At 36.7% G+C, this 17,679-nt stretch overlaps 1 protein-coding gene across 1 annotated transcript; it reads left to right on the forward strand.

Moving 5' to 3' along the window:
- The first annotated feature begins 2,856 nt into the window (after nucleotides 1-2,856).
- Nucleotides 2,857-4,798, forward strand: LOC145054750 (putative xyloglucan endotransglucosylase/hydrolase protein 26). Its single transcript, XM_079003001.1, has 4 exons — nucleotides 2,857-3,086; nucleotides 3,172-3,272; nucleotides 3,935-4,128; nucleotides 4,214-4,798. The coding sequence occupies exons 1-4, from the start codon at nucleotides 2,915-2,917 to the stop codon at nucleotides 4,620-4,622; spliced, it is 876 nt and encodes a 291-aa protein (XP_078859127.1). The 5' UTR covers nucleotides 2,857-2,914; the 3' UTR covers nucleotides 4,623-4,798.
- The last annotated feature ends 12,881 nt before the right edge of the window (nucleotides 4,799-17,679 follow it).

The following is a 17,679-nucleotide window of genomic DNA, read 5'->3' on the forward strand; positions in this document are numbered from 1 at the left end:
TGATTCTCATCAGAGACCTATTATTGGCCATTAGAGACTAATGTTATTCTTTAATACCCCTTTTTCTTATAGTGACGTCCCTTGTTTATCCTATCGAAACCTCCATCGGTGTTAATGTATCTCACATCAATATAATCTTAGACTCCACGTATATCTTTCATGGTCCTATAAGGTGTATATATATGTTGGAATCCCCCTCCCCCCCACTTAGTAAGGGCTCTTATGGAGAGATACAATCTCGAACTTCACATATATATCTTACAAGACCAATATACACTTTGGGTAAGCTTTGGGAATACAATTAAGAAACCATATATAGTTATTTCCACATTTAGAGAATATGCCCGTCCCTATGGATTAATGCACAACAACGTTCCCATTATATGCTCTAGCCACTCTCCTCATCACACACATACATATACATCAATCAGCTCTCTCTCTCTCTCTCTCTCTCTCTCTCTCTCTTTCACACACACATACACACACAAAATATATAAGTATTTCCACTCCTTTGCTCTTTGAACGCAGTCCTACTTAATCGCTTGATATTTTCCAAAATTCACCTAAAGGTTCATGGTGATGTTGCCATGTACTTGTTAAAGGTCATTGACAGCTGATCCGGATCATTACCCATTTACCCGAGCATACTCGGGTAACACTATTAGTAATTTTTGTGGGTGTATCTTTGTAAACCTTTTGATTAAGTAGTTTTGTAATATTGCAAGTATATAGCAAAGCCTATAACAATGTCACTCCAGTTAATTAGTAAAGCTTCTTGAAAGCGTTTTCTTCAATTTTGTTTTAAAAAAATAATTTTGAAGTCTATGTAAGTCCCAGTTGCTTTAGTGTCCTTAATGGTTGTGGTAGATATCTAGACTTAAATGTAATATATATTATTGATTTTGTAGGCATCACAATCACAGGTAATTGTTAGTTTAAGTTGAAAAGTATAATGCTATAATGGTAAAACGAAAAAAAAGTAGGATGCTATAATGATATGTTGGTGGTTATGGTTTGATATGTTGATATTTTGTAGTTTGATAATTTTTGGAAAGTAGAATGCTATAATGATATGTTGGTTATGGTTTGATATGTTGATATTTTGTAGTTTGATAATTTTTGGAAAGTAGAATGCTATAATGATATGTTGGTTATGGTTTGATATGTTGACAATTTGTAGTTTGGTAACTTTTGGAAAGTAGAATGCTATAATGATATGTTGGTTATGGTTAGATATGTTGATATTTTGTAGTTTGGTAATTTTTGGAAATTAGAATTCTATAATGTTATGTTGGTTATAGTTAGATATGTTGGTATTTTTTTTTATATTGGTAATTTTTGGAAAGTATAATACTATTATGATATGTTGGTAATATGTTTATTTTATTTTTTTGTAGTTGGGGATGTTGCAAACGATACGAAAGGACCCGGCATGTTTTGCGGCATTGGAAGAGTGGTTTCGCTCATTGTCACAACCAGATAATAAAGAAGGAAATGATGAGAGTGATGATGACGAGTAGGAATTTTAGGGTTTATGCAATGTTTTGTTTGGAAGAATACTTTAGGTTGTATGGATTAACATATTGGACGGATTAATATTTTATAAATGTTATTGTTTTTGGTTGTGTATGGGTTAATATTTCTATAAAATTCTACCAGATTTTATAAATGATATAATGTCCTTTATAATTTTAATATTACATAAACAAAAAAAAAAAAACGAAAATAGTTTTTGCGGCGACATCTTTAACGGCGTCAGAACATTATTAGCAGCGTTAATGTTTTAGCGGCGACAAGGAAGTATTAGCGGCGGCAAACCAATAGCGGTGACGTCTTCACATTAGTGGCCACTAACTGACCATTAGCGACGAAGCATTAGCGGTGACATTTTTGCAGTGACATGTCACCGCTAATACCTTTAGCGGCGACGACCCCTCTCTTTCGCGGCAACAGACGTTGCCACTAATGCCCGACTTTCTTGTAGTGAGGGTTGAAGGCACAGTAATGATATAACTTATTAGTCAGAGAATTAGTAAAAATATGTACAAGTGTTAAGCTGTTATTGTTTAATATAGGACTATATATGCTGTAAAGTTTTATAAAGTACTTATCAATATAATTGAAAATAATATTATAATTATTGACGTAGCTATGTTCCATTGGGATGCACGTCTTACAAAACCATAGGTAACCCAAAGCCGGCTTGTATTTATTTTAAAACAGTCCCACACCCCGTCGTGCACCGGTTCAATTTATGTGTTCGATCATCTCTACAGCTTATACGCAAGTCTTTATGGGGTAATATACCTACTAAAAGCGTGTTTATGTATACATGTAAGTATTAACTTTAGACATTACATATATAATAAAGTATAAAACATATTTCTTACTCCAAACATTTAAACAATTAAAAAACAATGTATATACTAGATAAATACACAACTCATGTCATAATAAAATTATGAAATTAAACTTGATTGCTTTAACATTTTTAGTTAATAAACTACTAATTAATACCGTAACATTTTGGATGGAATTCAAATATGCAAAAATTTATATTGCTAATTAATCTGTCATATATTTAATACAACAGAAATATATGTTGTATATCTATTCTCAGTTTTATATATGGAATAAGGTGTGCACAATATTTTTGCTTGGCTTCTTTTCCATAATAACACACTCATTAAATTTAACATGAAATTTTACAACAGAAAGAAAATATATTAAGGCAGCAAGAATGTAGAAATGAAGGACAAGGTCAAGATATATTATAAAACAAAGTCAAAGAATACAAGATTCATTCTCTGGTAAGGTGCATATGCTGGACAAAGGCTATATAAACCATCAAGAAATCACCACCATCACCATTAACCAACAAACCAAGCAAATCGAAACATTCACCAGATTGAAAATGGCAGGTTCTCAAGCTTTGGTGATGGCTGTTTTGGTGATGGGAATAGCATTCCATTCCACCCTGATTGATGCAACTATTGCCAAAAGCATGTATTTCAATTGGGGTGCTCACCATTCTTCAATTCTAGGCAATGGTGATGACCTCCGACTTGTTTTGGACCAAACATCAGGTATACAATATGGATATTAAAGAATGGGATGTTTGATTCCGACTCCGATCTTAATTCTAATTCCAGTTCCAACTTTCACATACAGGATCAGGCATCCAATCAAAGAGGGCGTTCCTGTTTGGAAGCATTGAGATGCTAATCAAGTTGGTGCCAGGCAACTCTGCTGGAACCGTGACAGCATATTATGTAAGTTCAAGATCCATCATAAAATATAGGGATAATATAAAAAGATAGCAACATACTTCATCTAGATAGCTGTGTATATAGCATCCTCTACATTCAGTTCTTTCTATTTCAACATTGTAGCTTTAAAAGTATACACAACAAAATACAAGGAAAATGACGGAAAAGAAAAAAACCATTACATCTTGGGCACTTTCACCGTTTAACCACTAATGTTATACTTTTTTCAATCAAACAATATTAGAAGTTTCAAATATTTTTTAAAATTAAGTATTATGACCTATTATATTAATCATGATGACCGGTTATAATAACAAGTCAAAATGGTTAAATTGGAAAATGGGTAACTTTTTTATACTTTGATAGAAAAAAATTAAGTACAAGTAGCTAAACCTTAAAATTGTCAAAAATGTAATGGTTTTTCTATGATTTCCGTAAAGTATATACAATTATAGAAATGGAAATTGGTTTGTGTATGGATGACAATACCATAATTAGGTTTACTCTTCAAAGTACAACGCTATAAAAGAAAGAAATATATGTTTGATGCTACAATAAAAAAATCAATGAAAACACGTTATTTCATGCATTTAACTCTAAAAGACAAATGAAGATTGTATAATTTCATCAACAACTCTAAACACAAAGTTGAACAATGATCACAGTTGTCTTCTACGGGTGCTAAACATGATGAAATCGACTTTGAGTTCTTGGGTAACTCAACAGGAGAACCATACACAGTCCACACAAACATCTACACTCAAGGTCAAGGCAACAAAGAGCAACAGTTCAAATTATGGTTTGACCCAACTTCCGGATATCACAACTACACCATTCACTGGAATCCTACACAAGTAGTGTAAGTAAAAACCAAATCGAAGTACCGAATTCTACATCTTTAATGATTGTTTAATTGTTATTTTAAGATTGTTTATGTATTGCAGATGGTATGTTGATAGCATGCCTATTCGGGTGTTCAGAAACTATGAGAGTGAAGGGATTGCATACCCAAATCAACAAGGGATGAGAGTTTACTCCAGTTTATGGAACGCTGATAATTGGGCGACTAGAGGTGGACTGGTCAAGATTGACTGGACTTCAGCACCTTTTGTGGCTAGTTATCGTAGGTTTAGAGCAAGAGCTTGTAAGTGGAATGGACCTGTTAGTATTAGTCTGTGTGCTATTCCCACCCCCGGAAACTGGTGGATGTCTCCTGTCTACAAGCAATTGAGCAATGGTCAACAGGCTCAACTCAAATGGGTGAGAGACAACTACATGATCTATAACTATTGCACTGATTTTAAACGGTTTAAAGGTCAGATCCCCGCTGAATGCTCTATGCCACAATTCTAACCAGAGGATGATTAATTTCAAGTCTATTTTATTTCAATATTTTGAGATTCTTTCATTGCGTTATGGTCACTTTTTTTCTTTTGTATTCCTCATATATTTGTTCCCAAAAAATGTACTTATCATATTGATGAAATTATTATGAGAAATTAAATATTCTCATACATTTTTTTCCTACTTATCATCCTGTCATATCAAATGTTGATATGTGTCACATTTAATGACACATTTAATGAAATTGATAATATTTTAATCCATTTGTCACCATTTAATATGGGTAGGAGGATAGTAAGACTAAAATTAATGAGAATATTTAATTTTTCAACTATTATTTATTGTATACTTAATTAGTGTTTTAGATTTTTGTTTACATCAACTATAGACTCTTTTAAGTACCTGATGATTCTAGTTTTCATCAACTATATAACCTATTTATGAGTTGGTAATAAGTAGGGTGATGCTGGAGGATTATTTTACCACAATCGAATATGTTTGAAGTTTCTAAAGATGAAACAACACAAGTTAAATGAATGGGAAGGTATGCGGAGACTCTGGTACCCAACGAAACAACTAACGAAGCTAAAATAAATAATATGCTTTATACAATTGCCTCAAGTATTTACACAAGCTGCTATTGTGAACCCAACTATAGATTTTTCCTTGTCCGAATTTAAACAAATGGCATAGCCAATGCCTTAGAATAAACCCAAGAAGACGCCTCATTTACACCAATTGCAAATACTGCAATTCTAAAAGAGATCTACAATATCATTTGATGTTTATAACCACAGAACAAATAAGAATATACACGACGTTAAATTTGAGGAATAGAGCATCAAGAAACGGTACTATATCACACCGTCGATCATCAAGAAATGTTGGTACTTTTAGTGTTATCAACATACTTTAGTGTAATTGTTATTATTATCGAGACAGTTCAGTAACCATCCGGGAGGTGCGGGGTGCACGTTCGGAGTGTTAAATGTGAATGGTATATGGGGAGAGGGGGGGGGGGGGGGTCTCCTGGATATAGGGTTCGAAGGGGCAATGCCCCTGGAAGGGTTTAAGGGCAGCGCTAGCTAGTGGAATGGGTACGCCTCAGTCATGTAATCGAGAGTGTTGATTTGTCAGGGAGACAACCCAAGCACTAGGAGCTGGATGTGTCCGGACTATTATCCATGTTGAAATACAAGATACTGCTTCATTTTAGAGTAGTAGTGTTCCTTCTCAAGGAACTTGCCGATTTTATACATGAATAAGGGAGAGAATGATCTTTAGCCTTAGAGGGTTGGCATCAAAAGTTTCGGATCATAGATATCATATTTTTGGAAGTTTTCATAGAGAATTGTGTTGGATCTTTATGCCCAAGAATTATTATTGAGTGACATATGATCCTATAAGGTCACACCTTCATCAAATTGGTACTTATTGAATATTTATTAAGTATTTGCTATTAATAAATAAATTCAACTCTTGTATTTAATTAGAAAAAAAATATTGTCTTATGTGTTCCTATTGTTCACATGCGTTCCTCAAGTCTGTTTGATGGTCGCAAATTTTATTCTCCCCACGTCGTGGCCAAAGCCTCCTTGTCGCGGGCTTTAGACACCTTAGGCAATTATGTCTTCGGTTGACCAGGTCCACTTTTTTTTCCGCTTCCAACTCTGCATTATGCTTCCTTTTAATCTCGAGTATGTATGCACTTCTATAAAAACATAATTTAAACATATTAATTACGTTTTTTTTTCTATTATGAGCATGAATGTAGAAAAAAGTATTAACAAAATGCACGAAATATATAACTAATTATGCACATATCAAAAATTACCCCATACTTGATTTTTGCTTGCCCCTAAGTAAAACTGATTTATTATCATATCATCACATCAAAACCCTAGTCACCAACATAACACAGAACAATCCATTTGAAGCCCATCCATTACATCAAAACCCTATTCACCAACATAACACAGAACAAAACCCTACTTACGATTATCATAAACACATCCCCTCTTATTTGAACAACATTCATTTTATGCGTCCCTTTTAATATATCCTCGGAAATCTTTCTTAACCTCAAGGTAATTTTTGATTAAGCTCCCAAGCATACATATAGAAAAATAACCTAGAAAAGAAAATTACAATAAAATAAAATACTCAATTGACTTCATGGCGATTTTTACTTTCTACTTCAAACTTCATAACTTTGTTCACTCAACATTTCTCTTTTTTTTCTTTTTTTAATTCACTTTTTTTAATTCACTTTTTTAATTCACTTTATCTCTCTCTAAAATCAATCTAGGCAATTTCTTGGTTATGAGGGTAACCCAAAAAGGATATTACTCCTATTCATCAATATTATAATAATTTAGTTAGGAACTTAGACACCTTAATCAAACATTCTCTCACTTTGATAAGTCGCTAACTACAATTGCTCGTATAACTCCAAATAACCAGCAAAGAGTGTTTTCAAGACACTATTGTACCTTATTGGTCCTAAGATAATTGATTTCCTATTCGAATGAACATGAGACATGGATTAGAATCAATCTCCTGTCCAAGATTTTGTTTCAAGATAGTCTCGTTTTGTGATGATGTCATCAAACTACTAATTGAACACATCAATTAGTCCCGGATGGGTGCAACACTATATTGTCAACATGAAAATACCTAGGAACCCAAAGATATTACTTTTCCTGTTAAGGAAAATGGAGGGAATAAACTTCTGCAATATAATCATTTAATTTCACTCATTAAGTCATACATGTAAATACCCTTTATAACACCTAGTTACGAGATACGTTCGATCAAACCAATGCACAACCAACTCGTGAAATATGACTTACACACATCCATTTTAAGAATAAAGGATATTATCATCTTAGAATTACTTGTGATTAAATCCATGAAGTAATCTCTAAGAATAAAGGATATTATCGTCTAAGAATTACTTGTGATTAAATACATGAAGTAGTCATCAATTTTGCAGCAATCCCAATGCAGTGCCCGGTCTCAATGGACAATATACAGACGATTCATAACAATCTTAAATCATTACTAACTTCCAAAGTATGACCAACTGTGGTGTTTTGGATAACTTAATATTCAGGAAGCAAAACATGCAAAGTGAAACGCAAACAAAAATTAATCGACAAATAGCATCAAACACATTGAATTTGAATAAATATATATTTAATTAATCACTATTCAATTACAAATTTATTGTTATATAGTTTCAAAATAACATCTAAAATATAATATCATCTCTTTGTCCAATGCTCCTAGGATAAGTAGAATTATCCTCTGATGAAACACAATTTACCACGAGTGCAACTTCTTCAACCTTATGTCTAACGTAGTGATATTTCATCTTGATGTACCTAGATCGACCATGATCTTTAGGTTCTATTGTCAAAGCTAATGCACCTTCTTTGTCGTAGAAAATCTCCATTGGTTCTTGGATTGATGGAACAACTACAAGATCTCCGATAAAATTCTTTAACCACATAGCCTCCTAAGCCACCTCGCTTGTTGCAATGTACTCTGATTCATAGGTAGAGTCAGCTACTCTTTGTTGTTTGTAAATTTTCCAAGTTACTGATCCTCCATTTAATATGAAAATCCAGCCTGATTAAGAATAACTATTATCTCGATCTGATTGAAAATTGGCATCACTATATCCACTTACCTTAAGTTCATCATTGTCGCCTAAAAAATAAAATCATATCTTTCATTTTTCGTAAGTATTTAAGAATATTCTTCATTTCTGTCCAATGAGCTAAACCAGGATTTCCTTGTGTCTGCTAACCATGCTCAAAGCATAAGTCACATCAGGTCGAATACATGTCATAACATACATGATCGATCCTATAGCCAAAGCATATGGAATCCGAATCATAGTATCTATCTCCTTATAACTACTTGGGCATTGAGACTTGCTCAACTTAACAATATGATGCATAGGTAAGGCTCCCTTCTTGGAATTTTCCATATCGAATCTTTTCAATATTTTATCCAAGTATGCATTCTGACTTAATCCTAGTAACCATTCCTGCCTATTCATGTATTTTATTATACGAAGAATATATGTAGCGTCTCCTAGATCCTTTAGCAAAATATTTCCCAAGCCAAAACTTGACTTCTTGAAAGGTTTGAATATTTTTTCACATTAGGAGTATGTCATCCACATACAGAACTAGAAAAGTTACTATAACATACATGTTTAGAAATCGTATTTTATAAAGAATAATATTGTGAAATACTATGTGAATTTGAGTATTGAATCCTAACAGATAGTTTTACTAGAAATGAAGTAAAACTATGTTTAGAATCACTAAGAAAATATTGGAAGTCTTATGAGATTCCAATTAAAAGTCAAATAGTGAAATTTAGTGAAAATATAAAATTTTAAATAAGTAAAATTTTATTAATGAAAGTTGTAGATAATCTCGTTAGAAACATGTAGGCGAAAACCTCGTCGAAATCCGAGTTATAACGAAGAAGTTATGACCAGTCGAAGATCCACGACAAAACCGGCACGGTGCCGAATGACGTAAAAAGTGAGTTTTTGATAAACTATTTTTTAGCCTTAGTGATCTAAATGAAAGTCGTAGTATTCGTTAAACCGAGAAGTTCGATAAAAAGAACGCCAAAATCTGACTTCGTATTCTGCCATATTGAAGTGTGTGTGTGTGTGTATATATATATATATATATATATATATATATATATATATGGCATAACGTTATATTGTATCTATTATTGAACTCACTAAGCATCAATGCTTACCCTATTAATGTTTAACAATTGCAGGAGATAAGTAATCAGTATGATCGTATACCGTTCGAAGATTTAGAATAGTTTGTAATAGTACTTTTGTACTTCAGTTTAGGTTTGTATAAATTACAATATCCTGGGTAATTATGTAATATATAACACTTTGTAATAGTCGGTTTGTATCCAGTAGTTTGTAACCTCTTTATCAATGTAAAATATTGTTTTTATGAATATGCAAGTAGCATGTTTTGGAATAACTATATTGTCAAGTAGGAAAGTTTGGGTATTTAAGAAATACAAAAGTTAGGGTCTTTCAATCATGGTATCAGAGTAGTAGTTTAAGCGAACTAAATGCCACAGATTGGTATTTAGACTTAAACGATTGGAAGTTCAATATATAAACGGAATCATAGTAAATATATGGATATAAACCATAGGATATACTTAAGTGGGGTATTGGATAGTGATAAACCCTAGTATTCTAAGATATTAAGTTACTTCAGAATTTTAAGAGATTTAGTTTAAGTGAACTATAAATTTTGAGAATTTCTAAATTTAAATAAGAATTGTTAAGTGAAGTATTAGGTTATAATAAATCCTAATATTCTAAAATACAATGTTACTTCATATTACAGAGCGATGGCTGAACAAGTAAGTAGCCATACCCCTAAGGTTGGTGGAGGTCCTCAACCTGAGGAAGTAAATACTCCAGTATCTCATGTGAGGAGCGACTCTTGGGTAAACTTACCGGTATTATTTGACAGACTCTCGAAGAAGAAAAAAAAATGGTGATAAAGGAAAAGAGAAAGTCACTGGAGAATCTTTAGGAGAGAACGCGAGACATCCCTCATTCAAGACTTTCAAGAGTAGACGTGCTACAGAGTTTTCTGGTGTCCTTAATCCTATAGTTGTTCTAACTTGGATTCAGAACACTGAGCAAGTATTTCGTGTCTCTCATGTGGATAATGAATACAAGGCTATCCATGCTTCTACAATGCTCATCGGAGAAGCCTTGGTCTGGTGGGAAGCAACATATGAAGCTCTCAACGGGTATGACCAGGAGAATTTATCCTGGGAGTTGTTCAAAACTCGTCTGCAAGAGAAGTATTGTCCTCTAGATCTGAGGAGAAGATTGGAGAAGCAATTCCTCGAGCTTAAATAGGGAGGAATGACTGTGAATGAGTATGAAACTCAGTTCAATCAAAAAGCACGATTTGCTGCAAAGTATATGTAGCACCTGGGTCTTTGTACCTATTTCTTTCTTAGTATTTTGCATTTTTGGCCTTGGACTCGGCAAGTTAAAGGACCAACTCGCCGAGTAGAAGCAGGACGGGACGTGGGATTTAAGTGATGGACTCGAAGAGTCAGGTCCCGGACTCGACAAGTAGACCCTGTCTAGATAAAAAACCCTAATCCGAGGGTTTGCACCCTATTTAAACAATGTTATGTCGGCCACAACGTCCCTTATGCTCCCAGAACACCTCTCATTGAAACCCTAGCCGTTATTAAAGCAATCTAATCCTTGTTGGTGGATTTTGGTGCTTGTGGTCTTAAGAAGGAAGGAGAAAAGCTTGAGGAAGCAAGTAAAGACCAAGGGGACCCGAGTTTGTGCGCCTTCTACAGTTCATTGAAAGTAAAAAGCTGTAACCTTGCTCTTTCATTTTCTAGATCCCTTTTTAGGGAGATTTAGGGCTTTTATAAGCCATTTTTTATGGCCAACCATGATTGCAAACATGGTTGGCGGTTAGAGCTTCTGAATCACGTCATTAAGGGAGTCACAAGGCAGTTGGGGACTGGTTTTGCACCCATGAAAGGTCCCATGCATCATAAGAGCTTGTTTTATGTCTTTTTGAGCTCAAAGTCCCATGCAAGCACGTAAAGTTTGTAACTTTACATGCTAGATCGATTGTAGAAGCTTTGATCTATCTTTGGATCAATGGTTGTAAAACAGAAATCGAGGATTTAGAGTGTGGACGTGACCGACTCGACGAGTCCGTTCCTGGGACTCGACGAGTCCAAGGTTTTGAGTCCCATATCTTTTGAAGGTCAAAAGAACTCAGTTGAGTGTTAGAAGGGTTGTAACCGGACATAAAGAGTGACCCAATGCACTGGACATAATTTTAGACCTGGAGTTCATGGGACTCGATGAGTACTAGAACAGACTCGGCGAGTCCAAGGAAATCTTCTTAAGATTGAAGATGAACTCGATGAGTTGTTCTTGCAACTCGGCGAGTCGAGGACAAGACTTGTTCATCAGATGAAGGTGGACTCAAAGAGTGTTCATACAACTCGGCGAGTCGGATGAGTTTCATGCGATGTTCATACAAGAGAGGAACTCGTCGAGTCAATGCCAAACTCGACGAGTCGAGACGTGGATAAGGACGAGTAAAGGGTTAGGGACTCGACGAGTTGACAACCCAACTCGGCGAGTCGGGTCAACTTGAAATTGACTTTGACTGGACTTGGACTAACCATGTTTAGGGTTGCACATGCTGTGTGTTGACTTGAAGGCTGTCGTGTAGGAATCGAGGAGTCGAAGGGAGTCGACTTGTGCGCCGAGGATAATTCAAACACTGCACGACATTGAGGTGAGTTACCTTCCAGTAGGGATGGGTCTAAGGCCACAATGACGGCCCACCAAAAAGGGGTATTTAGAAGATGATTGTCTTTGTGATAATTATCTTGGTCTGGTTATGTGTTTTGGTCATGAGATTTAACTGTATGAGATGTTGATGGGTTTTGATCATTCTAACACTTCCTAAGTGTACATGCAACCTTAATAACCTTGGATCTATGTTTGTCTAATTATCATGCAAAGTTGAATTTCCAAGGTTATATTCCTATCTAGCATACGTGGGGAACAATTTTAACTTGAATGAAGGATAGAATAACTTACCTTGTTGTTGTTTATGTTCCTTGAAACCTTGTGAGCCTAGCACCACAAGTGTGATGCCTCAAATGCTTCACACAACACCAAATGCTCTTTGAAAGACCTTTGAGAGAATACACACTTCTTGAAATCGGCCAAGCCCTCTAGTTTCTTATGTGTAGCCGATTTTGGTGGAGAATGGGACTCTTATATAGTGTTGACACATCTAGGGTTACACCATGTAAACCCTAATGTGTCATGACTCTTCATTTCCATGACCCATGGGTTTGTAACTCCCATGGAGCATCCTATGGGTAGAACCCAACTTGATAATCCATGGAGCCTCTTAGTCCACTATACAAGATATGAATGATTTACATAATCAACCCATATATTTAATTAGTTATCCTTTGATCACTTAATTAATTCTAAATTAATTCTTGATCAAGCTAATCAAATAATATTATTAATATATTAGAACTTATAATATATTAATAATCTCTAAGTGTTATTTCTCTCATTTAGTCTATCCAATTGCATGGTGCCATGCAACCCAAATGGACCATGCCGGGTCGGGTCAAGTAGACACCCGAAATAGTTATGGACTTAGACACCTTATCCAACAGTCTCCCACTTGGATAAGTCTAATAACTATAACTCTAGTACTTCAGGAACTGATCAACAATTGTAGCTCTTTTCAAGGTTTCTCGGAATTGAGAAGATGATGGTACGCCATTTAAGATAAGGGATCATATAATCCTCTGTTCTAGATATCATCCAGACAAATACATGGAACAATGTCTTACTTATTGTCCAGCAGTTTGTTTCTCGATTTCCGATTTGTTTGACAAAGAACTTAATTGAACACATCAACTTAGTTCTGACCGGGCCCGGTACATAGGTCAAAACAAAATCATCGAGGGGCCCAGATATCAGCTTCTAATCCAAGAAGGAACAGATAAACTTCGACTCATATGTTTGTTCTACCACTCATTGAATTACACACAAAAGCACGTTTTATAACATTGAGTTACCAATGCGTTTTCGTACAATCAATGCATAACCAACTTGTAAGTAACAAATCATATCTCTAGGTTTGAAGACTTATATGATATTACCGTCTCACGATCACTCGAGATAGAATTCCATGAAGTGATTCCAGTGAGCGTGGGTTGAATCCAATGCTCAGAACTTATGAGCACTCATGATTGTTGTCGCCTTGTCCAGCACCTTAGACCTCTGCAACCAATCATGACAGTCTTGATTCATACCTACTTCCGACATATGACCGACTGTGGAGGTTTGAATAATATGTTATACCAAACAAAATTATTCTGGAAGTCAAAACATGCAAAAGAAATATAGTAAACGATCGACAAGAGATACCAACACTTTACTCATAAATAAAACATCTTTTATTCATCATCTAATGTCAATTACACTTTACAAATTTCGAGGTTATCTAACTACTAAATCTAATATCATCCTTCAGCCCTATGCTCCGAGCATGCTGGAGATGCTTAACCCGAGTCAGTCCCTTCGTGAGGGGATCTGCTGGGTTCTCATCCGATGATACCCTCTTTGCCACGAGGAGTCCTTCTTCGATTCGATGTCTGATAAAATGGTATTTTCTGTCGATGTGTCTGGATCTCCCGTGATCCCTTGGTTCCTTGGCTAAGGCAACAACACTTTCACTATCACAGAAAATCTCCATTGGCTCTTTAATAGCTGGTACAACTCCAAGGTCTCCAATTAAGTTCTTCAGCCATATCGCCTCCTTTGCCGCCTCGCTAGCTGCAATATACTCTGATTCACAAGTTGAATCAGCCATTGTCTCTTGCTTGGAACTCTTCCAAGAAATTGCTCCTCCATTTAGGGTAAAGACCCAGCCCGACTGAGAGCGGAAATTATCCCTATCAGTCTGGAAGCTAGCATCACTATACCCTACAACTCTCAAGTCATCACTCCCATCGAGGGTAAGGACCCAGTCCTTAGTCCTCCGTAGGTACTTGAGGATATTCTTTACCGCATACCAGTGTGCCTTGCCAGGGTTCGCCTGATACCTGCTAACCATGCTCAGGGCAAAGGCTACATCAGGTCGAGTACACGTCATAGCATACATGATCGATCCTACAGCTGAAGCATAAGGTATTCGACTCATTTATGCTATCTCAGCCTCAGTGCTAGGGCTTTGTTTCTTACTCAATCTGGTGTTGCTTTGGATGGGTAACTCTCCTTTCTTGGAATCCTGCATGCCGAATCTCTTCAGCACCTTATCCAAGTAGGTACTCTGACTAAGTCCAATTAGTCTTTTACTCCGATCTCTCAAGATCCTTATCCCTAGAATATAGGTAGCTTCTCCTAGGTCCTTCATAGAGAAACACTTCCCAAGCCAGGACTTAACTTCCTGCAGAGTTGGGATGTCATTTCCTATGAGTAGTATGTCATCCACATACAACACCAAAAAGCTAACTATACTCCCACTAGCCTTGACATACATGCAAGACTCGTCTTCACTCCTAGAAAAGCCAAATTCCTTGACCTTTTCATCAAAGCAAAGATTCCATCTGCGAGGTGCTTGCTTCAATCCATAAATGGATTTCTCAAGCTTACACACTCTATTAGGGTACTCGTTGCTGACAAAACCCTCTGGCTGACTCATGTAAACATCTTCAGCCAACTTTCCATTAAGGAAAGCGGTTTTGACATCCATTTGCCATATTTCATAGTCATGAAATGCAGCTATGGCTAAAAGAACCCGAATAGACTTAATCTTGACTACTGGAGAAAAGGTCTCATCATAGTCCACTCCAGGAATTTGAGAGAATCCCTTTGCAACCAGTCTAGCCTTATAAGTGTGTACTTTACCATCCATGTCGGTCTTCTTCTTGAAGACCCATTTGCACCCTACTGTTTTACGACCTGGTACATTCTCAACCAAGTTCCAAACTTGATTGCCATACATGGACTGTATTTCGCTGTCCATTGCCTCTTTCCACTTGGCTGACTCAGGGCCTGCCATGGCTTCCGTGTAACTGTTAGGTTCATCCATACCTATCAGTGTCTCATCACTGATAAGTGTATCTCCTTCTGCAGTAATATGGAATCCATAGTAATGCTCAGGAGCATTCCTAACCCTTGTGGAACGCCTCAGAGGTACAGACTTGTCAATTGGCTCAACAGGAGTTTCCTCCTCAAGTTGAGTGCTAGGGTTTGAAGTTCCTTCACCGCTTGACTCTTGAATTTCTTCAAGATCAACTTGCCTCCCACTGTTTCCTTGGATTATGAACTCTCTCTCTATCTAAAGAAAGCCCTCCTAGCTACAAAGACCACATTTTCACTAGGTCTGTAGAAGAGGTAACCAAAGGATTGCTGTGGGTAGCCGATGAAAATACACCTCTCGCTTCGGGGTTCGAGCTTATCATGAGTCTCGCGTCTCACGAAAGCCTCACAACCCCAAATCTTGATGTGGTCTAGTTTGGGTACTTTACCAGTCCACATCTCATGAGGAGTTTTGGCAACTTTCTTTGTAGGGACTAGATTAAGGATATGGGCGGCAGTCTCTAAGGCATACCCCCAGAATGAGATTGGTAGCGAAGCTCGACTCATCATGGAACGAACCATATCTAACAAGGTTCGATTACGCCTCTCAGCCACACCATTCAACTGTGGTGTCCTGGGAGGTGTCAATTGTGAGACTATCCCACATTCCCTTAGATAGTCAAGGAACACTGAACTAAGATACTCACCACCACGATCGGATCGAAGCATATTAATGTTCCAGCCCAATTGATTCTCGACTTCCTGTTTAAATTCCTTAAACCTTTCGAAAGTCTCTGACTTATTCTTGATCAAGTAGACATATCCATATCTACTGTAATCATCAGTAAAAGTCAAATAATAACGACTAGCATCCCTTATGGCATGTTTGAATGGTCCACACACATCCATGTGTACAAGGTCCAACAAACCTTCACCCCTCTCACAAGAACCTGTGAAGGGTGACTTTGTCATTTTTCCAAGTAAGCATGATTCGCAACTATCATCTGACTTTAGGTCAAATGACTCCAAGACACCATCCTTTTGGAGTTGGCCTATGTGTTTCTTGCTTATATGTCCAAGACGACGATGCCATAATGATGCTTTATCCAAGTTATTATTATTAATAGAATCAATACACAAAACATTATTTCATAAGTTATCTACAATAGATACAGCTTCATACACACCATCACAAGGTAATGCTTTAAAATAAAGAACATTATTAAAGAAAGCATCAATAGAACCAACTTCATTATTAAACGAAAAGGTAAACCCTTGTTTGTACAAAGCATGAAAGGAAATAATATTTCTTGCCATTCCTGGCGAATAACAACATTTATTCAAATCTAAATTAAACCCACTACTTAGCGATAAAGTATAAACTCCAATCTTGGTGACAGGTAAAGCTTTCCTATTCCCCATGATTAAGTTTATTCTTCCTTGCTCCACATTCTCACTTCTTCTTAGTCCTTGCAAGTCACAACAAATATGAATACCACAACCGGTATCAAGGACCCAAGATTTAGAATGGGGTGAGTTATTAGAAATGATAGTGTAAATACCTGCATGGTTGGGTTTAACTTTCCCATCCTTCACATCTTGCTGGTATTTTGGGCAGTTCCGCTTCCAATGTGATTTTTCATGGCAATAGAAGCATTCAGCCTCTTTTGGGTCAGAAGAAGGAGTGACGAAACCTTTCTTGGTTCCACTTGAAGAAGAGCCATCAAGGGTTCGAGCCTTGGTACCCTTCGAAGAGCTCTTTCTCTTCTTCCCTCGACTTTTCCCATTTGCCAAAACTGGAGTAGAGTTTGGAGTAGGAGTGTTAACAACCGACTTCCCCTTAAGACCTGTTTCTGCGGTCTTGAGAAGTCCCTGAAGTTTGCTGAGTGTGACCTCTTCCTTATTCATGTGATATGTCATGCGGAATTGATCATAGCACGATGGTAAGGAGTGCAAAATGATATCTATTGCAAGCTCCTCAGGGAAGTTCACATTAAGCTTCAGCAAACGATCCACATACCTTTGCATTTTCTGCATGTGGCTCGTGACGGACTCCCCGTCCTTCATCATGGCTGTTATCATGGAGCAGATGATTTCATACCTCTCTTGTCGTGCACTTTGATGGTATCTTTCCATCAAATCTTGGTGCATTTCATAAGGGTAGAAATCCTCATAAGACTTTTGGAGTTTCGCTGTCATCGTGGCCATCATGATGCAAGCCACTTTCGTAGCATCCCTTTCATGTGCCTGAAAGTTAGCGATCTCCTGGGGAGTAGCAGTGGTCTCATCAATCTCCTTAAGCTCCTTGTCAAGGACATATTCTTTGTCCTCATAGCGGGTAATCATCCTGAGGTTTCTGATCCACGCATTGAA

Source organism: Lactuca serriola, chromosome 5 (genome assembly GCF_051521515.1).
Source record: "Lactuca serriola cultivar US96UC23 chromosome 5, Lser_US96UC23_V15, whole genome shotgun sequence".
Classification (NCBI taxonomy): Eukaryota; Viridiplantae; Streptophyta; class Magnoliopsida; order Asterales; family Asteraceae; genus Lactuca; species Lactuca serriola.